This window comes from Dermacentor albipictus, chromosome 3 (genome assembly GCF_038994185.2).
Source record: "Dermacentor albipictus isolate Rhodes 1998 colony chromosome 3, USDA_Dalb.pri_finalv2, whole genome shotgun sequence".
NCBI lineage: Eukaryota > Metazoa > Arthropoda > Arachnida > Ixodida > Ixodidae > Dermacentor > Dermacentor albipictus.
In genome coordinates this window covers 153937905-153964034 of record NC_091823.1, presented here as the reverse complement: position 1 = coordinate 153964034, position 26130 = coordinate 153937905, and the positions used below count along the sequence as shown (strand labels likewise).

Sequence of the window (26130 nt, the reverse complement as noted above, 5' to 3'; positions counted from 1 at the left end):
GGACTCCCGTACGGATGCGCGACCTATCCGAGAAGCTTCTTCGTCGTTATTTTGGCCCGTAAAGGATAATTCGCTGAACTAGTGCATTGAACTACGAAGTTGCTCCAGAAGGTCAAGTAACCTCATCACGACGGGGGCATCGAACAGAAACCATCCATGTCGTCCGAATGAAACCATACTACGACAGGCAATAACTGCTTCCGCCTACAAATATCGCGATTTCATGACAGTCTAGAAACCACCGCCTTCTGTATGAGCATCGGGACGATGCACTTTTGGAAGGGGGAAAATGACACTAGATGATTTCAAATTACGCGTGCCAGCCGCTTCCTGCGTCCGTCCAGCTGTTTACTGCTACCTGAGAAAGATAGCGGCAGTGAAGTGGGCAACACGGGCGCGCAAGGCACGCGCAATCGGAGCAACGGGCTATGAGCGCGGGACACGAGGGATGAAGTGCCGGACTGCGGCGACAGGGACTGTGGACGTTTTAGCGAGGCTCTCGCTTAGCTGTTTGTCGGGCACAAGTTCGCCCAACGTAAAGTTATTGAAGTAGCGTCACTCAACTGTGCATTACAATATATATATATATATATATATATATATATATATATATATATATATATATATATATATATATATATATATATATATGTATGTATGTATGTATGTATGTATATATATATATATATATATATATATAGATTTAGAAACGAAGGTGCACACTTACGAAAATTGCATCTTTAATGTTTGTAACGTTTCGGCCGTGGCACGGCCTTCGTCAGAATAAACACACATACAAGCGCGCAGCCGCTTTTATGGGCATGCGCACGTGGGCGTAATCAGTAGTACATGCACGTGTACACTTGCAAATAATAATAATAAAAAGTACAGCGGCAATTATAACTGAAGCACGATAATTGATATGCATTAAATATCATTCACGTGTAATGATGATTGTACATGAAGTACAGCATGATATCGATTGCGATATGGCAAAACTGATTTGGCATGCTTTGTCAATTCTTTACAAGGACAGGGACATCAAGATATGGCAGAAAGGCACGACACTTTTCCTACGCTCTCGTTAATACCGGATGACACAGTGTTAAATTTGTGGATGAGAAAGGATTCTCGTACTTCTCGATCATGGTGCGATTTGAAACCTGATTGTATTATGGTTACACTGATATTGTCAAACGTATGACCTGGCAGTCGAACATGTTTAGATAATGGCAGGTGTGGCAAGCTGTTAACGTGTGATTTGTGGTTATTGAATCTGACACGAAAGGATGTTTCGGTCTGACCGATATACTGCATATGGCACACTGAACATTCAAGCAGATAGATGACGTTAGCGCTGTCGCAAGTGAAGTCGCCGTTGATTCTAACAGAAAAAGTGGATGTAGTGCTTCGAGCAGTCTTTGATGTGGTCATGTGTGTACAAACTTTACAACGGGGCTTATTGCAGGGATGACAACCAGCAGGAGCAATCGCTTTAGTCTTGGAAGAGGTTACTAGGTCACGCAGGTTTCTAGAACGACGATAAACAACCCTTGGCGATTCCGTGAAAATGTGTTTAAGACGGTCGCTTTGTGTTAGTAAGTTATAATGCTTCCTGAGAATGTGGGACACGTTAGGAATAGATGCAGAGTGTGTTAGGATAAGGTTAGTTCGTGAAATCGGCGCCGATCGCTTGTCCGTGCAGATGAGTTCCTTCCGGTAGAGACAGTCGGCCCGTTTAAGGGCATCGTCCATTATTTGTGAAGGCTATTTCTGTACGGTTAGTGCGTCACGAAGCTGGTTACAGTTGCGAGTGAATTCACTATTGTCTGAACAAATTCTTTTGAACCGGATAGCTTGGCTGTAGGGAATGCTCGTTTTGCAATGCTTGACATGGCTGCTGTTAAAATGCAGATATCGCTGTCGGTCAGTGGGCTTTCTGTAAAGATTTGTCGTTAACTTACCATTGCACAGAGATACCGATACGTCAAGAAAGTTTGTGCTAAGTGATGAATAGGAATGGGAAAAGGAAATTGACGGTGCGGCGTTGTTAAAGTCGGTAATGAAGGAAAGTAATGCAGCTTCACCATGGTGCCAGATTAAGAAAATGTCATCGATGAAGCGTTTGTAATAGAATGGTTTAAGGTCACGAGTATCGAGGAAATTCTTTTCTAGTAAGCCCATGAAAATGTTAGCATAATTGGGACCTATTTTTGTGCCCATGGAGGTACCACTGGTTTGAACGTAATGTTCGCCGTCGAATTCAAAGTTGTTGAGTTCAAGGATTAGTGTTAAAATTATGCCAAGGGTAGAATCGTCGATTGGTTTGTCATCTACAGAATCGTTATATGCACGGAGTACAGATTGAATCACATCTGTATGGGGAATGTTCGTGTACAGTGACGCCACGTCCAGTGTGACTAGAAGAGCATCGCTTGAAACACACAAGTCAGCGATATCCGACAGGAAGTGGTTAGTATCTTTGATATAAGAAGAAAATTTAGGAGGAATTGAACTGATAAGGTTATCTACATAGCGAGACAGATTCTCTGTGACAGTGCCTATTCCTGAAACTATTGGTCACCCTGGGTTGTTTTGCTTATGGATTTTAGGAAGGAGATAAAATCTACCAGCTACCGGGCTTAGTGGAACTAATGACTTGACTACAGATTTTTCTATCTTGTTTTCTTTCACGAGATTGTCTAAAGTGTCCTTTACCATGGTTTTGAACTGTTCGGTCGGGTCGTAACTCAGATGCCTGTAGAATGACTGGTCATTAAGTTGTCTGTGAGCCTCTGTTATGTAACTGGCATTGTCCATAATGACGACTGCGCCACCTTTATCAGCGGGTTTAATGATGATGTCGTCACGGTTAGCCAACTTTTCAATTGCGTCCCTTTCTTTGGGGCTAAGGTTCCGACGGAATGGTAATTGCATTTTGTATGCTTCAAGTACATCTCGCTGCACAGCTCTGATGTATAGATCGAGGCATTTATCTCTTTGAGAAGGAGGAGTCCAGTGCTTAGTCGAAAGTAAAGATGTCTTGTTAGAGGGGCACCGATCGTGGAAGTACTCGCGTAACCTCATGTTTCTTTCAAAATTGTGCAAATCATTAAGCAATTGAAATTCATTGTATCCGCCAGTTGCGGGACAAAAGTTTAAACCCCGTCACAGGACACTACATTCTTCGCTCGATAACGTGCTACAAGAAATATTAAGTATATTTCCCGTTTCTTCGGAGCTGGAATGTGTCGATGTCGTTGCATCTGCAGGGGTGCTGGCACTAGTGCAGACCTTGTCACGTATAAACTTCTTATATTTCTTCTGGTTAAGTTCTACAGCCGTCCTGGGCGACTCGCAAATTAAGTACCTTTATCAGCATTTTGATCCGCTTCAAGCAGGTACGCCAGCCTTCATATCTCGAAATGGTGCCACGATTAGTGACATAGGTTCACTGTTGCAATTTGTACCCCAATCATGCCAAAACCCTCATCCTTCACATCGGCAGCAATGACGTCCCGATGTGTTCCGGCAAGACAGCTTTTGCGAAGTACCGTGAAATGCTAGACTTCATAACAAAGCAGCGTCCTGAGATACGTCGGATATATTCAAGCCTGGTCCTACCACGATCCTGCAATCGACGCCGTGGTAACGAAAACCAGACGTTTGTGCGACGTTGCAACAAGTCTGCGGGACTTTTTAATGAGTTGCTTCGCGGTTTTTGCCGGCGTTCAGGACTGGTATCCAAGTAGAGCATGGATTCGAATGGTTTCCCCCATCTCGCGTCTTCGCAGGCGATGGCCTGCATCCGAGCTTCGAGGGCTACGCGCTGCTAGCCTGTCACTACAGACAGCTATGCTTCAAGAATCCACAAGATGCGTCATCATCCTCTTGGGAAAACTACACAAGCAGTAAAACACTGTGCCGTACTCCTGGAACTGCAGTAATTCATCTTCAACGTGACAACGATTTTTCATCTGACAAAGTGGCAATGCACGCAAGAGTACCAATAACGCCTAGCCAAGGCACTAAAATCCAGCAAGCAGAGAGTCGCACAATTGTGGCATTGAAAACCAAGGCGACCACAAGCGATGCCATGAAAAGCAAGACATCGGTGAGCGAGGCATCCGCAAAGAAGACATCAAGAGGCAAGGCAGCGACGAAGCAGAGATCAAGTAGCAAGGCACCGAGAAACAGTGAACCTACACCAAACGCACCTACAGACCGAACGAAAACAAGCAAAACAACTAGGACGTCAACAGAGAGCAGTACGACTTGTAGTGATGTTGTGGACAATCCAGTGAATCGCAAGGCAGCAGCCAGCCCATCGGCAACTTCACCGACGCGCTGCGCCACGTCGCCTCAGCCAAGGTACGGGCTCAGAAGCACGCGGCCTGATCCAGCTAATGGAACCAATTGACTAACAACATCTTGCCGGGGTTAGACACCCTTTGGGAACGCCTCTGTGCATTTTTGGAAGATTAGAAAGGTAATTCAAAAACGCATTCAGTGTAACCTTCATGCTTCCACTTTAAAAACGTACATTGCTGCATCTACTGTGCCTAAAGGTTTACGCCTCATGTTAAGACCTGCCACGTCTGAAATGTCCCATAGCAACTTGTCGAGGTGGGACAACACCCTCAAACAAGCTTCACTGGACCTAACGCGCATTGTTATTAACCATCATGAGTCATCCGCGAAACAGTTAACTAACAAAGAGAAGCAACTGTTTGCGACTCACAACTTCAGTACCGGAGAGAGGGCATCATTGGATAACTACAGGCGAGATAAAACGCGCGAACTTAACCAGAAGAAATATAAGAAGTTAATACGTGACAAGGTCTGCACTAGTGCCAGCACCCCTGCAGATGCAACGACATTGACACATTCCAGCTCCGAAGAAACGGGAAATATAGCTAATATTTCTTGTAGCACGTTATCGAGCGAAGAATATAGTGTCCTGTGACGGGGTTTAAACTTTTGTCCCGCAACTGGCGGATACAATGAATTTCAATTGATTAATGATTTGCACAATTTTGAAAGAAACATGATGTTACGCAAGTACTTCCACGATCGGTGCCCCTGTAACAAGACATCTTTATTTTCGACTAAGCACTGGACTCCTCCTTCTCAAAGAGATAAATGCCTCGATCTATACATCAGAGCTGTGCAGCGAGATGTACTTGAAGCATACAAAATGCAATTACCATTCCGTCGGAACCTTATCCCCAAAGAAAGGGACGCAATTGAAAAGTTGGCTAACCGTGACGACATCATCCTTAAACCCGCTGATAAAGGTGGCGCAGTCGTCATTATGGACAAAGCCAGTTACATAACAGAGGCTCACAGACAACTTAATGACCAGTCATTCTACAGGCATCTGAGTTACGACCCGACCGAACAGTTCAAAACCATGGTAAAGGACACTTTAGACAATCTCGCGAAAGAAAACAAGATAGAAAAATCTGTAGTCAAGTCATTAGTTCCACTAAGCCCGGTAGCTGGTAGATTTTATCTCCTTCCTAAAATCCATAAGCAAAACAACCCAGGGCGACCAATAGTTTCAGGAATAGCTACTGTCACAGAGAATCTGTCCCGCTATGTAGATAACCTTATCAGTTCAATTCCTGCTAAATTTTCTTCTTATATCAAAGATACTAACCACTTCTTGTCGGATATCGCTGACTTGTGTGTTCCAAGCGATGCTCTTCTAGTCACACTGGACGTGGCGTCACTGTACACGAACATTCCCCATACAGATGGTATTCAATCTGTACTCCGTGCATATAACGATTCTGTAGATGACAAACCCATCGACGATTCTACCCTTGGCATAATTTTAACACTAATCCTTGAACTCAACAACTTCGAATTCGACGGCGAACATTACGTTCAAACCAGTGGTACCTCCATGGGCACAAAAATAGGTCCCAATTATGCTAACATTTTCATGGGCTTACTAGAAAAGAATTTCCTCGATACTCGTGACCTTAAACCATTCTATTACAAACGCTTCATCGATGACATTTTCTTAATCTGGCACCATGGTGAAGCTGCATTACTTTCCTTCATTACCGACTTTAACAACGCCGCACCGTCAATTTCCTTTTCCCATTCCTATTCATCACTCAGCATAAACTTTCTTGTCGTATCGGTATCCCTGTGCAATGGTAAGTTAACGACAAATCTTTACAGAAAGCCCACTGACCGACAGCGATATCTGCATTTTAGAGCAGCCATGTCAAGCATTGCAAAACGAGCATTCCCTACAGCCAAGCTATCCGGTTGAAAAGAATTTGTTCAGACAATAGTGAATTCACTCGCAACTGTAACCAGCTTCGTGACGCACTAACCGTACAGAAATACCCTTCACAAATAATTGACGATGCCCTTAAACGGGCCGACTGTCTCTACCGGAAGGAACTCATCTGCACGGACAAGCGATCGGCGCCGATTTCACGAACTAACCTTATCCTAACACACTCTGCATCTATTCCTAACGTGTCCCACATTCTCAGGAAGCATTATAACTTACTAACACAAAGCGACCGTCTTAAACACATTTTCACGGAATCGCCAAGGGTTGTTTATCGTCGCTCTAGAAACCTGCGTGACCTAGTAACCTCTTCCAAGACTAAAGCGATTGCTCCTGCTGGTTGTCATCCCTGCAATAAGCCCCGTTGTAAAGTTTGTACACACATGACCACATCAAAGACTGCTAGAAGCACTACATCCACTTTTTCTGTTAGAATCAACGGCGACTTCACTTGCGACAGCGCTAACGTCATCTATCTGCTTGAATGTTCAGTGTGCCATATGCAGTATATCGGTCAGACCGAAACATCCTTTCGTGTCAGATTCAATAACCACAAATCACACGTTAACTTAAGCTTGCCACACCTGCCATTATCTAAACATGTTCAACTGCCAGGTCATACGTTTGACAATATCAGTGTAACCATAATACAATCAGATTTCAAATCGCACCATGATCGAGAAGTACGAGAATCCTTTCTCATCCACAAATTTAACACTGTGTCATCCGGTATTAACGAGAGCGTAGGAAAAGTGTCGTGCCTTTCTGCCATATCTTGATGTCCCTGTCCTTGTAAAGAATTTACAAAGCATGCCAAATCAGTTTTGCCATATCGCAATCGATATCATGCTGTACTTCATGTACAATCATCATTACACGTGAATGATATTTAATGCATATCATTTATCGTGCTTATGTTATATTTGCCGCTGTACTTTTTTATTATTTTTATTATTATTTGCAAGTGTACACGTGCATGTACTACTGATTACGCCCAGGTGCGCATGGCCATAAAAGCGGCTGCGCGCTTGTATGTGTGTTTATTCCGACGAAGGCCGTGCCACGGCCGAAACGTTACAAACATTAAAGATGCAATTTTCGTAAGTGTGCGCCTGCGTTTCTAAATCTACCTATGCACCGGACCAACAGAACTTCTCACTGAGTTATATATATATATATATATATATATATATATATATATATATATATATATATATATATATGTATGTATATATATAGTCACGGACAAGTGTGTGCCGCTGCAGACACAATGACGTTGGGAGGTGAAGAGGAGGCTGAAGTGTCTCGACGATCAGTAGATAGTGTTACCCTCACTACTGACCTACAACCTTGTATCTGTATATATTCCACATGCAGATATGTTCTCCCCGTATGATTTTGGTGGACGTGTGGGGTATTCTCGCCACAAGCCGGCCCTGGATCTTCGCAGAGGGCGTCACCTCGGTTCCATTATATGGCTACTGGTGCTGCCTCCGCCGCTTAAGCTGCCGCCACCGCGCAGAGAGCAGTGGAAGTAGTGCTAACCTAGCTACGTCACCCGGGATTCTTAATCAGCACTGGCAAGGTTGATGTCGAGGACTGGTTTACATCGTATGAACGCGTCGGTAAGCACAGCAAGTGTGATGTCACACTTTTGCTGGCCGCCATGATCTTTTACTTGGGAGGAACCGCGAAGTTATGGTTCGAGGCGCATGAAGCCGACATTAAAAGCTGGGATGCCTGCAAAACACAAGCTACGCGACCTTTTCGAAGGAACTGTGGGACGACAAATGGCGGCGAAGCAAGAGCTAGCGTCTCGGGCCCAGACATCAACCGAATCGTTCGCCGCGTATATTCAAGGCGTTCTGGCTCTTTGCTGTAAAGGGACGCGGACATGCTGGAGGCAGGTAAGGTTAGGCACATCTTGAAGGGCATCGCGGAAGATGCGTTCAACCTCCTGCTTTGCAGGCACTGCTCAACGGCTGAGTCCATCATTAAGGAATGCTTGAATTTTGAGCACGCGAAGAGCAAACGCATCGTACAACCCTTCCACCAACTTGCGAATACGGCTGCCACTTCCTCCTACAACGAACCTCCGACGTCGCATCCGCCTACAACGCCAAGCTTGACAGGCCATCTGTCATGAACTTAAGGCTATGGCTCCAAGTTCTCAGGGCCCCCATATACGCATATCGCTCATTCAAGCTGTTGTCCTCCAAGAAATTGCAAACATGGACATCCAATCTGCCGTCCACACCTATCGCTCCTGCCATTGCCTCTGCTGCACCTCGACAGTCGTTCCCGAATCACTATAGGAACCGCTCTGAGTGGCGAACACCGGATCACAGGCCAATTTGCTTTGCTTGCTCCCGGGTCGGTCACATCTCCCACCACTGCCGGAGTAGCCGCTAGTACTCCTCGCCTCCACCATATCCTAATCGCCGCTTCGAACGAGACACTCGGCTTGGTCGCCCCCCTCTGAACCATATCATGCCGGATTTCCTTCTCCGTGACCCACCACTAACCGCTCGCCTTCACCGCAACGCCGTCAGTCCCGTTCGCCTACACCTCGACGTCCCTCGTCCCCGTCCTACGCGAGCTGTCCTTGGGAAACTAAGCAATGCAGCGCCCGGAGGTGAGGCTGCATTGACGACTCGAGCTACAAAACCTCTGCTGCTCGGCCGAACCTTTTTGAAATGTTTGTGATGTACACTTTCAAGCTCTCATCGATACTGGCGCTCAGGTATTGGTTATGCGATCAGATCTTCATAGCCGTCTCCGTGAACTCCTGACGACTGCCGAGTCACCTGCCGTCCAAGTAGCTAATGGCAGTACGACAGCCGTGATGGGAATGTGCGCCGCCCGTGTCAACTTTGTCGGCCGTCCAGTGTTAGTCCTGTTCGCTGTACTCACCGAGTGTCCCCACGAAATCGACTTTCTGACTACCCTTTCAGCACTTATTGACAGTGCAACCGGCACCCTTCGCCTTGAACTGCCCCATCACTCTGCCGACCCTACCGACGACCACAACTGCCGACTTCGTTCTACTGAATTTGTTCTACAATTTGTTAGACTCCCACCTGATGCCGTGACTTATGTCCTCATATCGCCTCCTCCACCATTTCGAGATGGTCCTTACGTGGTGTCCCCACTTTTCAACGTCCCCCTGTCCCATCAAATAACACTACCAAGCTCAATTGCAACTCTTGTCAACAATCGAGCTTGGCTTCCTCTTCTGAACTTTGCTTCGTGTCTATAAGTATTCGCTGGGAGTGTATCTCTCGCTGTGCTGTCCCCTTTCAGAGAGTGTGGAGTGGCTGCTCTCACGGCCCAACCAAGATTCGACACTGCTGCAGCTTCCGCCCCTCCTACTTCACACAAGGACAAGTTTACGCCAATAATAGCTAGTGATTCACGACCTGCTTACGCCGACGCCCATCACCGCATTGTGATGTCCTATGAAGACATCTTTGAGTTTGACAATCGCTCGCAAGGTCAAACCCGTGTCGTTACTCATCCAATCCACACTGGTAACACTCCTGCTATAGACCAGAGGCCCCACCATGTGACTAGGGCGTAACGCCAGGTGATCCAAACGGAGGTGGAGAAATGCTCTCCAAATATATAATCGAGCCTTCCTCTAGTCCGTGGACGTCGCCTGTCGTTTTGATTAAAAAAAAAGGACAATACCTCGAGATTTTGTAGCGATTACCCTCACCTCAATAAGATTACCAAAAAGGACCCGTATCCGCTGCCGCGCAATAATGACACGCTCGACTACTTACAGGGTGCCAGTTATTTTTCGTCAATTGATCTGCGTTCTGGCTACTAGCGAATCGCAGGGGATGAACGAGATCATTAAAAGACCATCTTCATCACCCCAGATGGTCTCTACCAATTTAAAGTGATGCCTTTCGGACTGTGCCACCGACTCTCGCTATCCTTGCTGTTTGTCGGTGAGGTGGCCTACAACTCAATTTTTCAAACTGCCATTTTGGCCACCGTCAAATACGAGCACTCGGTCACTTGGTTGACGCTGCTGGCGTCCAGCCCGATCATGATAAAGTTCGCGCCGTTGATGCGTTTCCACTTCCGCGTTCTTCGACCGACGTCCAAAGTGTCCTAGGGCGGTGTACCTATGTTCGGCGATTTATCCAGAACTTTGCCGAAATCGCTCGTCCTCTCACAGACCTCGAAATGGACACCATGGTTTTTGGGGAGCTGACCAGACTGTAGCATTTTCACGCTCATCAGTCGCCTTATCGATCCAGCCATTTTGGGTCATATTGATCCGTATGCCTACACAGAAGTTCGTACTGATGCCAGCGGCCATGGCATTGGCGCTATCTTGTCCCAACCACAGCGGAACGCCAATCACGTGATTGCGTGTGCTAGCCATCTTCTTTCAGCCAAGAGCGCACCTACTTCATAAGAGAACGTGAATGATTGGCCCTTGTTTGGCCCTTTGTTATGTTGCGCGCTTACCTGTTCTGTCAGCATTTCACCATGGTGACAGATCATCATGCCTTTTGTTGGCTGTCCTCACTCAGAGACCCTACAGGCCATCTTGGCCACTGGGCTTTACGCCTGCAAGAGCATACCTTTTCCGTGTCCTACATACCTGGGCGGCTGCATAAGGACGCCGACTGCCTCTCCCGCTATACTGTCAACCCTCCCGATGGCACCGAAGCCGATACAGATACCTGCGTTTTGCCGATCTCCAGCTTCTCACGCATCACCGACGAGCAGCGTCCTGACCCATATTCGCGATCCATCATCTAACGCCTGACCTCGCAGCTGCAGGTGGTTTCTCTTCATATGTTCGTTCTTCAGGATGGGACCTTATACCAACACAATATGAATCCACATGGTGCTGAACTGCTCCTCGTCGTTCCCCAGCATCTGCGCTCGACAATTCTCTCGCAGTTACACGATGTGCCCACCGCTGGTCATTTGTGTGTCTCCCGTGTGTACGACCGTGTGTGCAGGCGATATTTCTGGCCTTGGATATATCGCTCCGTTCGAAGTTACGTCACTGCCCGCGAACTTTGCCAACACCGCAACAAGACTCCATTGTCTGCCGTTGGGCACCTTCAGCCTATTGATATCCCCAGTGGGCCATTTTACCGCGTCGGCCTGGACTTCCTTGGCCCATTTCCAATTTCATCCTCAGGCAACAAGTGGGTGAGCGTTGCGACGGACTATACCACGCGTTATGGCAGAACGCAGGCTGCGCAGGCTGTAGGCTACGCAGGCTGTACGGGCTGCGCAACTGATGGGGCTGTTTTTCTCCTTCATGATGTGGTCCAACATCATGGTGACCCACGTCAGCAACTCACTGACAGAGGCCGCTGCTTTCTTTCTAAGCTTGTCGACGACCTTCTTGCTCTTGCTTTACGTCCCATAAGTGCACGACGGCTTACCACCCTTAGACAAACAGACTCATCGAGCGTCTCAACCGTACAATCACGGACATGCTATCCACGTACGTGTCTGATGATCACAGGGATTGGGACTTCACCTTACCCTTCGTGACGTTTTCATACAATTCGTCGCTTCACGATATTACTGGTTATTCTCCATTCTATCTACTATATGGCTGTGACCCACTCCTGCGTCTTGATTCATTGCTCCCTTCCGATGCCATCACTACCAAGTTCTCTGCTCACGACGCCATTGTTCGCCTGCTGCAGCACGTCGCATTGCGCCTGATCGTCTTCTGGCGTCTCAGACTGTCCAAAAGCACCGTTACGACAGCCGCCGTCGGGACTTTCATTGCAGCCCTGGGTCTCTCGTCCTGCTTTAGTTACCCTCCCATCGCGTCAGCCTCTAAGAAAAGCTATATATATATATATATATATATATATATATATATATATATATATATATATATATATATATATAGTGAAAGCTCGTTAATTCGAACTTCAATAATTCGAATTTATGGATAATTCGAACCGTACGATTTGGTCCGGCCAAGCTCCACAGAAGTCTATGTATAAAAAAGTCCATTAATTCGAACGCCAGAAGGTTCCCTCACGGATAATTCGAACTACGCTCGCCTGGCACACGGCCAGAGAAACGCGCCTACTGCCTATACACAAGGCTGTATTGCCTCCGAAACGGAGAGAACGGCGAGAGAAGGCAAAATCGGAAAAAAAGCTAACCGACGCGGGGACAGCCAGAAGGCAGCGGCCGCTGCCGCTCCCCGTTCTACTTAACCTCCGAGACTTCTCGGCCGTTGCGAATCTCGGAGGCTTCGCAAATCTTGTACACCTGCTAATGTTGTGCGGAGATAACACTGCAAGCTCCAAAACACAGCGAATCAAGTACGTCGCAGCTGCGCTTGCAATCAAGAACCAACGAATCAGGGCTTTCGCCACCTTCACATGTTCAGCGTCTTTGTCTCGGCAGTCTTCATCGGTTGTGCACCTCTGTTTTCAGCGTAGGAGGTATCGGCCGTCGCGATTCATTGTGATGGTGTTAAGCCTCGGCTAACGTTCGATTCGGTGGACATCGGTGGTGTGGTACAGTCGGACCCAGAGCTTCGACTTGAAGATGGCGTATGCCGCGGGCACACGCCATCACTTTCTGACACGCCAAATTTCTGACATGCCCTACTACTTCCAAATCGCAGTGTACTGTTGCCCTCCTTCACTTTCGTTAGTTCGAACTTTCGTTAATTCGAACTGAAGCGGCTTCCCCTTGCGGTTCGAATTAACGAGCTTTTACTGTATATGGTTGTATGTATGTTATAGGCGACATTTATTCAGGATCGTAATGACAGCCGGTTCTAGGATGCACCGAGCGCAGTCCCCTGGCTCAAACCTCTGCCGTGCGCCTGATGTTGCCGATGCTGCTGACTGCGCTTACGTTCGCTATCTTCCTCGCAATCTCTCTCTCTCTCTCTCTCTCTCTCTATATATATATATATATATATATATATATATATATATATATATATATATTTATATACATATATATTAGGCGAAGTCACCCCTGCGACTTCGCTTAAGTCGTCTTCGCCACCTCGAGGCAGGCCGTCGGCCTTGCCGTTTACCGGACCTTGAACGCTGGATTCTCAGGCCATTACTTTGTTTGCTTCTAGATTTCATTGGGTAGCGATTCCATGGACACTCCAGGCACATTTATACCGTCGGCGTCACCGTGGCGTTTCGTATTATGTTCCACGGCATTAAAATCGCCGCCGTGCGCCGTGTGTTCCCTGTGCGAGTGAAAGCGTGCTACGTGAGCTGACGATCGCGGCTCAATCTTTCGCCCGCAAGGGAGGGAAGTGGTGGGGAAGAGCGCCGTGTTTCCTTATGTGCGAGGCTCCGGGGGGAGGGTAGGGAGGGGACGCGTTCTACCCCGGGCGGCCTTGTGCACGCGCCAAGGCCGCTGCATCTCCGAAGCCATATGCGACGGCGATACAGTCCGCCGCGCGATATGTTTCCGCAGCTAAGTTCGCGTTCATGCGAGACGCAACGCGAAGGTCAATTCGCTGGCCACAGCGGCCGCGCATCCTCACAGCATCGTTTTGACAGGGAGATTCCGCAGTTATCTTGTGAGATGTGTTCATTTTTGCTTGTGCGCATGCGACGCAATGTTTGTCAGTTTAGTTCGTATACCTATGTTTACAAGGTTAAACGGCCAGTAAACATGCTAACCTTACTTCGCCGAGCTGTTCCCTAGTTTGCTACTCCATTAATTAACTCTTCGCCTTTCGGAAAACTGGGACTTTCTTTTTCATCGCGCTGTGGTCACGACGACATGAGGGATGGCGACATAACTTGATACCGACAGAAATCGTCATTGTTTGTCGTCGATGGCGATAAAGGACATCGCCAGCGTAACGAAACGGATGCAAAGGATGAAGAGACGAGGCAAACCCAAATCCCAGCACTTGACTGCATGCCGCTGTAATCCTTATCAAAAAAGGAGAACGTTTCATTAAATTTGCTCGCGGAAATAAGAATGCGTGAAATGTAAGAACGCGTGAAAAAAGCATGCACAACAATGGAAATACAGAAGGTTGCTAATAATTTCATTTAAGTAACGAAAATGAGCGCTCTACGACGCTGTATCGAGCTGTCTCAACATTTGCCGCCCCTTAAAAGGGAATCGTGGATCGCTACGCCCCCGGGTGGTTGTTTAGCACCGTCGAGCACATACATTAGCTGCATACCGTCATTCCCTCGTGCTTGTCACGTAGAAGGTGTGACTCAGGAAGTGAAACACATAAAAGCATATTACTTGCTGTTCCGCTAAAGTAACGTAAAGTGAATTGCGGTTGTGAGTGTGTAGTGTACATAGTTGCGTAGTATAGAATGTACTTACATGGCATTCCATCAGTACCCATAATCCACTTCATTTGGGACTAAGATCAGGACTGGTCTACTTTTTTTTCTTTGACACACTGCTATTGGGCGAGATCATGTCTACAAATAACGCAGTAACAAAATTTACCGCGTCCAATATGTGAATGCACGCGAATTACCATTATTATCACCAAACGGACAAAATAATGAATTATACAGCCATGCAGAAGTAACAAAAATTAATACTAAATTATTATATCACATTCAGTAGTTTTCCCCTAGTGAGCTCCTCAAGCCGAATTCTTTGTAGGCAGGTTTAAAACATGGACAATAGTCATATCTTTTGGACATGATCTCCTAAAGCTCTTAACAAAGTCGCCTGATTTAGATGCTATAATCTAGTAAGACAGGCTTTTCAACTAGTTTTATTACCTTGTACCTTGTAAATAGCGTTCTTACCTTGTACTTGTCGATGGCATCGATGATTTCTGTACTGTTCAAACTTGCAGAAGTTATGACGTTGGTCCCTCCGTCCAACATCACTATCACAGCATAAATCATGCCCGACTGGGTTGTAATAGGATCCACGCCAAGATAGACCTCTTCCTTTCCATATGGTGTTATGAAACTGACGAAAAAATTTAAAAATAAACGTGTTAATATTCATTCCTTAGGCGCATAATTTTTGCGCTTAACAACTTTCCTATGACGACGTCGTCAAACACGTCGACGGTGGATTTCGTACCAAAGGGATCAATTATCTGCACATATTATTATTTGTTTGACACCATTCATGGGCGCTGCCCTGCATGCGCCCCTACATTGAAAACATTTTGCTGAAGGTGGCCTTCGCCACCTTGCAGTACATACTACACGCCTGAACGGATGAGAAGCATTATCTTATAGAGAAGATTGACTAATGAGCCGTGTATCATCCTGGCATTGCCTACCGGTAGTCAGGCACGCTGCTTGTGTGCTTTGAGGGCATGAGAATTGAGACACTGAGTGATCTCATTCAGTCCAGTGGAGCATCGAACACAGCTGTGACCGTTTTTCAAGCGAAACTTGCATAACCTCCGTCGTGTCGGCGTCGGTGTTGCCGTACTATTTTTTATATGGCAAGCTCAAGCTTGAAGGGTGGGACTCAATCCGTGCAAAAATAAACATTGCTTGTCGGGCGGCGGATTTCAACCACCGACCTCCAGTTTGCGAAACCACCGTGCTAACCGATTCAGTCATTGTCGGCTCATCATACGCATCCTTTAAAGCGGGGTTTCATATGCATTAATTGGACGCAGCGCAAGGCGCGAGCCAATCACAGGCGTCCCCGCCCTCCCGAAAAGTGAAAGGTTGTGATCAAATGTTCGCTCGCCTCGCGCCCGCTGTGCCGCCGTGTCCCTCCAGTTCAGGCGCGGCAGTAAGGTGAGAAGACAGCGTTTGGTTCATTCTGCCGGATAGCAGGCTGCGTTGAAGGAACGGAAGCGGGAGCAGGCCGCGCGTCATGCGTTCGGTTGAAGAGCAGGCGGTGCTTCATGAACGCCGCTGGAAACTCGCTCGAGAAAGGGCTCTCGTCGACGTGCCGCCGTGAGCGTGAGAGAGCGCGAAACCAAGGCGGTGTGACAATGAAGAGCCGTGGATACAGAGCTTCGCTTGCACCTCTTCACAATTGTGAAGGGCGATCCATTTTTTTTTTGCCCCCAGGTCCATTCGTACGTCGCCGCACCTTCCAGTGACTTGGTGCGTGCAGCGTGCTGTTCCTGTGGATTTCAGCTGTCGACATAGAAATTCCTTGACAATAGGCAGCATTCTGCGCAGCTGGTCAGTACAGATATGAACAGCCGTTGGAGATGATGCCTCGGAAATCGGGAGTGGCGTGACATCAAGCATTTGGCCCCTTCAAGCCTATAAATGGACACGGCAATATGTCCTACCCTGCAGCCCGGTGGAACATCGAACACGGTACTGCCTGCCTTTTTTTCCCTCTTGGTAAGAGAAATTCAAGTTATAACCGAGGTATTTCAATTCTCCACTGGGTTCAAGATTTGATGATTATTTTGTGGTTAGTGCGTGTGAAAGATGTCGAAAAAACAATAAATGTCTTCTACCAAACTGCTTGAAAAGGATGCCCAGTGCATTTCATGTGAACAATGTAAAGTTGTTCAGGAGAACATTCATTTGGGCCAGATGGTGCAAAGTTGGTATCATGCCGGGAAGTGCGCGGGAACTGCTAAAGAAACCCTGAAGAATATCACAGAATTCAAAATCGCTAGCTGAGAGTATAAAAGCTGCGTGGCATTGAAACAATGCAATCAGTCTTATTCATATTCTGAAAGAAGCGATGAACCTAAGCTTACAGGCAAAAGAAACTCAGATGGGTCAAACTTGCTAAACAAGCAGATTGCCACCGTGAATCGAGTGCTTGCCGCAGTTTTTGTTAGCCTGGAAGACCTTGAAGAGAGAGTAAATCGCTAATGTTCAATGGCAGAGGCAATGGAAAAGTCAATGGAAATGCTGGCTTCAAGATATGATTAACTTGTGGACTAGACACAGAATCAGGAAATGGCTATAGAACACTTGAAAGAAACATGAGAAGAGCTGGGAAAAACGCTATCTTCTAAGGACGCTGAAATTGCACCGCTAAAAGAGAGCGTCGACATCAACGAACGGTATTCAAGCGGAAAAAACATAAAAAAATATGGAATACGACAAAGCACGGAACAAGATTTGCAACAGACTTATGGACTTGAGCAGAAGATTCGAAGTACAGGAACCGCAAAACAGTTACACGAAGAAATCCAACCAATAAAAGTTGGAAAAGGTAAATTTCAACGAATCATTTTCATGATCACTGACCAACCCACTCTAGACCTTTGGCTTGCCAAGAGAACCGCCCTTGGCACAATATTAAAAGTTGTTTTGGCAATGTGGAAGCCCTGCAAACCTAAATAACTACAAGTTTCAATGGACGCGGAATGCCCAATATTTGCTAGAAATGTGAAAAGCACTGCCGTTATTAAACTTGATATAGAAAATAATTTTGGAGAAGGCATTTTATTGTCTTCTTTGGAGTCATTTGCTGAACGACTTAAAAACGTGCAGAAGGCAATCGTTTAAGGTGTACTTAGCCAAGAAATTTCACAAAAGCAAAAGAAAACACTGGGATCACCTATGTGTTTACCTGTCGCGAAATGTGGTTACTGACGTGATAGTTTTATCAGAAGTAAATTTGGATGCAATCAGACAGAATTGCTCTGATATCGACGGTTATCAAAAGTATTTGTTTGTGGAGAAAACAGAATAGCAGGAGAAAAGCTCGTCTTTGGTGAACACACATAAATATACCTTAGGATTTATGTCAGCTTTCACCAACAGAAGTCGTAACGATTTGTATTAAGGAATGAGAACTTACATACATATTGTGTAGCATTTACAAGCTGCCAAGCAAGTATCCCAAAATGTTTTTGAGAGAATTGACCCCTTCCTTGAACATCACATCAATGAAAAACACCTTCTGTTGGTTGGGGGTCCTAAATATTGATATTTTTCAAGAACCAAGATCAGCAGTTGCTAATTGCCTAAATTTATTCGTTGAATGCCGACTCATGATGGTAATAAACGCCTACAGCAGAGAATACTTCGCACACAAGAACACGAAGACATGCATTGAACACATTATATTTAGGCTATTAAAACAGTCATATAGATAAGGCGTGATCAATTCAAAACTACCCGACCATTATTTTATTGTTGCTGTTAGCACAGAGAATAATGTGGAAAGAGAAGGGAGCTGCGCAATATGCGATCTCTTCGACAACAAAAATTTTGATGAACTGATCAAGAATACTAACTGGACATCCAATAGCTCTTGACAATTTAAAAGCCTACAATATACCAGTGTATATATATATATATATATATATATATATATATATATATATATATACAATATACCAATACCTACAATATACCAAGCCTACAATATACCAGTGTATATATATATATATATATATATATATATATATATATATATATATATATATATATATATATATATATATATATATATAACCAAGGGACTATGTGCGGGACATTGAAGCACATAAATCTTCACCTGCAATGTTAAATGGAGGACTCATGAGGTAATGAACCTCTGCTACGTAAAATACCAGGCCTGGCACAGATGCAGAAAACAGCAGGGAGATCTCGAAAAAAGAGGTTGGTATATTACGAAATGTCGTGACGGCGAAAATGAGACAAGCGGTAAGCCGGTACTTGTTGCATGAATTCACAGTGAAAGGCGATAACATGGAAAATAGCTACTGAACTAATAATAGGCACATCAAAACAAGTCAGCATTGACGATACGGTCAAAACGAACTTTCGCAACCAACATGTACCGGCAGTATGCCATAAATTGAACGGCACATTTATAACAGCTGCGGAAGTACTGAGAAAAAGTATTGGCAGCAACCCGGACGCGTACAAACCAGTCTTAGTACTTGCGCACACACGGCAATTCTACCACCTTTAAGTAGACGGATATTTTGAACATGACGCGACATATGAAACTTTCCAAACAGCGCACGATTGATAAAGTGCGTTTTTGAGATTTACCAATCAATTCCAAAAAGCGGGAAGATACAATACTAACGATAATAAACAGCATACTTGATACTGGCGTTTTGTCTCTAGAGCTAAAAATATCGATCACCAGGCCAGTTTACAAAAGCGGTAAAAAAGACTACACCAACTACACACCGATCGCGATTTTGTACACGTTCGCGCAAATCGTGGGGACAACATATTCCGTATGTGGGGCCGTCGTTTTGTGAAAACATTTCTCTGTATTATCCAGCTCAATTTGATTTCACAAAAGATAGGAACACAATCACACTCGTACAAAATTTTTCCTTACTTTCGTAACCTGATCGAAAACTACCATGTCGCGTCAGCCATTTTCATAGACTTGACTAAGGCATTCGATACTGTTGACCATGCTCTAAGAATAAGCTAGCCTAATAGTTTAGGCTTGAGAGGCCTGTTTAACAGGTTCTTTACAAACTACTTTTCCAATCTGTTACTCTGACTTAGAAATCAGAATAAATACAGTAGCTGTAAGGTAATAAAATATGGTGTTCTGCCCGGCCGCACTTTGGGACCAACACTTTTCTACTTTTATGTTACTGACTCGGGCAATTTACAACAGAATTCCAAATTCTTCCAATACGTAGATGACACCGCACTTATTCTAGATATCGCGGAATATGAGAGAGGATGCGCACCTCTTCAAAAACGTAAACATAAAATAATGGAGTTGTTTCCGAAAAATTACACTTCCGTCAATCTTCATAAAAGGAAATATTTGTTTTAGAAATCTCCATAAACACGTAAACCTCGGCCGACGCTTATACTTGCACGCATCTACCTGCTGCGCTTGTGGATGTGTGCCCCTGTAGATTGATTCCGTGCTAAAATATTAGGCCACGTGGAACACATGCGCAATGGGTTACGAAATCTGGCGGCTTTCATATGCAATGCGCCTGGGAAATGTCCTCTCGATTTAAGAATAGCAATATACAAAACACTAGTGGTACCTGTTTTGCGCTATGGAAAACATTATGTGGCACAAGCTCAGAATACAAAATGTAAACGACTAATACTTGATGAAATGAGCGCTACGAATACGCGGACGAAAGAACACAAGTACGACAGACAAGGCGCTACTTCCAACTAAATGTTTTTTGAAGAAACAGAACTTTAAATAGATGCAACCATGAATGGCCCAACGTGACATCACCACCTCCCTATCTCTTCAGAAAAGCTATCTCTTTTTCAGTAAGCGTCACTGAAGGGGAACTAATGCACGTGCCCTCGGCCTTAGCAATGTAAAAGGCTTCCAATATCTCGCGTTCTAGTCTATCTCTAGACCATGCCAGAAACCTGGTGTCGCGAAGATACGGACGGCAATTGTGACGTTTACAGTGTTCCGCCAGATGGCCCCCCGCATTGTTATTTACGGCCCAATTGTGCTCACGCGCCCTTTCAACGACTAATACGCTTATCAAACGGACAGTAAATACTATCTCCTATGAAACAGTCTTGCAGAAGACTTGTGCAAAATAAAAGATACTGTAAACTAGCCATACTCGAAGTCAGCGAAATGTTTGGCGCTTCAGTTGTTCTGAGGTTATATTTCGCAAAAGATTTCAGTGTAGCTGTGCACGAAAAGCTGACACTGAGGAAAGCACAAAGATACGTTACGGAAAGAGTTTTCACAACCTACGCTAAAACAAACTATGAAGTATTATGTCCCTGTTGTATTTATTGATCTCAGTGACGATCTATGCAATATTGAAAAAAGAAAAAACACTACAGTTAATTTCCTTTCCCTTTGTCCTCTCGTAGCTTCAACGGTGGTCAAGGAGGGAAGGTGTTGAAAGTCCGAAGTCGGCGCCCCTCGATGATTCGAGTGCAGGGTGGCAGGGCGAAGGAAGAGCCGTTGTCCGACGAAGTGACGTTTTATTCAAACGCCGAAGCGTCTGTCCGGGTCCAAGCCTGAAGCTCCGCTCTCCTCCATACAACCAAACCTGACTTTTTAAGCCCTCAGTTGTACAAAGTATTCGCAAACCAGCCAATCACACATGCGAGTTCACATTATTGTAACCAATAGCACAACCACTTTCGTGCCGCACACGGCAGTGGTGGAAACAGTGGCACTCTTTTAGAACACGCCAGGGGATAGGATTTCTCAAAGACACGTGCCACCTCCCTCTCCCCTACGTTGGGCTGCGAGTATCGGCGCCTGATGTCTTGCCTCTTTTCACCTGCAACCGGCTGCCATGCAAGCTGCCGAGAATGTTCCATGAAATCGCGGATTATTAACTACATATCCGCTCGACAGCGGGCTACCCTGCCAGTACTGAGAAATCTGTCTCCCGTGCAGCTGTGTGCCGGTTCGCTGGAAATACAAACACCATAATTGAGACGCGATGGCAATCGCACACAAAAGCATTCATCGGCAGTAGCCGGCTAAGTGGTAAAGCTACCGCCATTTTCACGGGAATCCTTAGCAGGCTCACGCGGATGCCAAACATGAAACCGGCTGGGCAGCGTCGCGTCACCCAATTTCCGAGACCGAGATGGTCGGCGGGACATTTGGGGAGCGCATGGGCATTAGTGGTGGCGGTGACATCAAGCACCCCCCTTCTTTCATCTTCACGCTCGTCTCCCCGAACGCCCCCCTTCAGCTCGGGCCTTCTACGTTTTTGTTCCGAGCGGGGGTGCAGTTCTAGTTCCTTTTCTTCGGTGCAGCCACTAATCCGCTTTCTCTTCACGCGTGAGTGTTGCCCGCGTCCCCTCTTCGCGGAACCCATATGTATGCCTCATTTCCGGTAATTGGCCGATACAGCAGGTGTGGGCTCGTCCTACGCTTTGCTATTTTCGCCTAAACTGGGCCACAAAATAACAGCGAGGTCAAGTTCCTAATCTCAAACTGACTACTAGTGAAAAAGATAAGGAAGTTTTGATGTATTTCTGTAGCGTAGCGTCTTGCTCCCGTAAATTGTTGTCACCATCGTCGTCACTGGTATTCCGGTCCCCAATCATTATTTTTCTACGAATTTTCCGGCACTTAACATTACATTTCTCCCACTGTAGCATGTACGCGAGTGGCAGGTATCACCTGAACCTGCGGCTGCTTCTTCATCTATCAGCGTATTACTGGAGTGCTTTTGCTTGTCTTCTTCGCTTCAAATTACGTTGACGAGGCGAACTTCCCCTGTCCAAACTAAGTACCTTTGTCACCTACCGCTAAATGATCGCGAATTAACTTTTTTGCGATGACCGTCCGCTTGACCACGCAACAAATTATAGTCATCGTATTCACACCGCTGAGGCATCTCTCATTGATCGACGCCTTCACCGTGTGCATACAGAACAGACGCCTTCACATCGTGCATACAGAAGTTACAAGGATGTTGAAAAGGAATGTCGTCGAACATTTTTGGGAAGTGTGTGTGAGGGGTCTTGCTGGCTAACACTCTCAGGGTTAGTTCTAGTAGTAATAAAGAAACATAAATACTCCAGATTGTGGATGGGAAGACTGCGCCGTGGTAGCTCACTTGGTAAGGGCATCGCGCGCGTACTGCGAAGACGTGGGTTCGTATTCCACCTGCGGCCAGTTCTTTTACTGCGAAGCTGTGTATGGCTAGCCGACTCTTCCATCCGTCCGACCCTCCTTCTGTGGCTTCTACGTTGAAAACTCATCCGGCGCAACCCCGTGCGCAGGCGCGAAAAAAAAAAACAGAGAGAAGGAGTGGCGCGCGATTGGCAACGCCAGTAGCGACATAGTTACTCTCTGTCGCAGACTAGCGTGCGCAGTAGTTTCTATCCGGCTTCGACATGGGCAGGCGAGTCGTCGCACGTACCGTTGAGGAGCTGGCGGCTTTCGATTAGCAACGCTGCAATCATAACGGGGAACGAGCTCGCCTTTCAGTGTAATAACTTATTGCGATTAGCTACATTTAAGTTACTGCTCCTGATGGCGTGCCAACAATGGAGAATTTGTAGGAAATTAAAAGAAAACCTTCAAGCTACCATATCTTCACCAACGTACTGTTTGCCCGCTTTAGTTGGAAAAGGTAATTTACAGAAAAACGAAAAAAAAATATCAATGCGCAACCGTCCTCCCGCATCAAAAACAGTGCTATCAAACAAGCTCCACATTAGCTGGCGCCTTATCTGGCGTTCCTCGCCCGCTACACCACGGCGTTGTCAAAGAAAGTGTAAAGAACTGGTGGTTGACGATTCATCGTAAGAGTGCGATCAGTAACTCCTGAGGAATATGGCTGATGGCGCTCCGTTTTGATGCGGGTCGGTGGTTATCACGTGATATGCTTTCATTTTTGCAGGCACTTTTGTCAGCAGCGAAAAATAGAGCAGATAAAAGTGCTCGGCTCTTAATATGGTACTTTTAGGTTTGCCTGAATTTTCTACCAATTATTCATTGACAGAACGCCACTCAGAGCAGAAAGTTAAAATTACCAACTTCAATTCATTATTGCGTCGAATGCAATTGACAAAACAATACTGGAGGCTTCGCTGTTCGACTGTAAACCATAACGTCAAGGCTGTCTTCTTTAAAACTACGATGCACGATTGCTCGTACATCCCGCATATGGAATAGGGGCCTGATGGATCTGTTCATACATCAGCACAGGTTCTGCGAAGTTCTCAGCATGTGAAGACACAGGCGATAGCGGAGTCTTTCTTTGGTCGTGCCCAACATGCTTACTTGAAAGTGACACTCATGAGAACCTGCGAAAGAAGGACATCGGGCGTCCGCAACACAAGCCCCCGGGGAAGCTTCTCGTATGCTGTTTCAAGAGAGAGAACTTGGATTGAAAGTGGTAATTCACCGCAGTGACATTCTAAGTGACGCTCAGGTGGAGCGATGAAAACCCGTGAAGCTTCGCAAAGTGGTGACACTCTCCTCATTCGCCTTCGCTCCTCCTCTTTCTACGCACTTTCGCGGGCCCTCCTCGACCGTGGCGCCGCTTACTTTGCCTCAGCGTAGCAGACGACCATTCGCTCAATGAATGCACACGTAGCAAGGCGATACGCTTTGAGCGCTCCCATCGACTTTCTAGCTCCGAATAACTTCGTGTATAGCATAGAATCTTTATGCGGAAGGTTCTACAAAATCAGTGACGGCAGCTTCTTCCTAGTTTTGATAGCTATTTAAAAAAGGTGCCTCAACAAGTGCTACCGCCGTCGCATGACGACTCCGAATCTATCGCGTGCGCTACAATTAGGTACGTAACATTTTTGAAGCGCGTGTCGCAAGATTTCATTGCGAAAAGTAGTAAATGACACCTTTATCATCGAACGCAAGTATCCCAGCCTCCAACCCTCAATAACCTAAATACTCGGCGCCGACCTTACCAGGTGAATGCTTGGCGCCTATCAGCTATGACTGCAAGAGGCTGGCAGAGTGGGCGAGCGATCACTGCGGTGAAGGTTCCATAGGTTATTACAAGCTACAGTGTCACCTACGTGCTAGCCTTTGTGTGTGCTTGCCAATCTTCCAAGCACGCTCAAATTGCTCGGATACATACGCTGGCGCTTTCTTGTCTGTCGTGCCTCAAAGTCGAGCGAAATACGCGCGGCCAATGATCGCACCGGGAGTGTGAGTACATAGCAAATGAAACCGGTTTTTCAGCATCCGTTCACGAAGCGGGAACGCGGTAACAGCACTTCACTCAGTCTCAAACAACAGCATGGTGAGCCTAGGTCGAATAAACGAATTTTTATATTTCAGGTTAGTGATTGGTCACAGGTAATATTTCATCTTGACCGTTCCCAAGGTAACGTAATTAATTATCTACGTGAACGGAGTTCTGCTATCAGTAATTTAGAGGTAGGTGCATGCATTGAGGAAGGTTTAGCTCGCTCCAAAATAGCATTTCCGGGATACGACTTCAGTGATGTTATGACCAAATGCGCAACTAAAGCGAGTGAACGACTAAACAAGACACAACTAAAAGCGCCACCGTATAAGCGGGTGACGGCACATTTTCATTTCGAGTTCTCTACTCACGCATCTGAACTTTCACACACATTAAAGCTCACGCGAACTAAGCACGTATGCCACAAAGATCTGTGATGGTGGCGTTGGGCGAAGAACGCATCCCGTAACTCAGTTTAGGAGGAGAACGCACGCTTTCATATGTGTCTTCGTATCGGAAATCTACCGGCCGACCGTCAACGACGAACACGAACGAAAGAGGAAAACAAAGCTTTTCGCCTTAAGAAAAGCTAGTAACTTGCCACAGAATAAAATTGCTTTTCGAACATGTGATTTCACAATCTAGCGTCAGGTTTGTCAAAAAAACTGTGCTCAGTCTAAATGTTTCGTAATCAAGCTTGCGCACGCAGCCCCACGTTCCCGCGAATTCAAATGTCTTGGCGTACATAACACTTAAATCACAAAATGCGATCAAGTTGTGCATATACGAAACAACGTACCAGTCGCGTAGGGATTTTGTTACAACGTGCAGATAAATGGCGACAGGATCAGTGAACTGTGTCCCATTAAGTACAGTATGGCCTGCAGCAAATTGCGCGTCTCATCACATACTGCTCGTAACTTCGTAAAGTCGAGTGATGGATGTCCCTATGAAGTTCTCCCTTGCAATTCGTTGAATACACTTCTTTCTTTTTAACACACCGCACTTAATGGGCGGTATCGCAAAAAGCTTTTTACCTTAGTTGACACTATTTCCACATCCGAAAGGGGCGCAGTTAATTCGGATGAAAAACGCCGCGAAGCGACATTGCACTTGCCATAAAACGTAGTTCGGCGCGTAAGAGAAAAATGAAACATAAATCACGCGCAAAGGCGACAACGGAAATGTGCTCTCCTCGTTAAACCTGTTTCACATGATGCCACATTCATCGCACCGGATGTGTGATTTCTGTAGCATGCGGCGGAAATCA

The 26130-nt window shown here is 46.0% G+C and overlaps 1 protein-coding gene across 2 annotated transcripts in view; it reads right to left on the bottom strand.

Moving 5' to 3' along the window:
• LOC135920024 (probable 4-coumarate--CoA ligase 1) overlaps positions 1-26130 on the bottom strand; it is a 102714-nt gene that overhangs the window by 37611 nt on the left and 38973 nt on the right. For both annotated transcript variants that reach the window (XM_065454090.2, XM_070534797.1), the window contains exon 6: positions 15094-15262. In XM_065454090.2, the coding sequence (XP_065310162.1) occupies positions 15094-15262 (169 nt within the window). The remainder of the gene's footprint in view (positions 1-15093; positions 15263-26130) is intronic.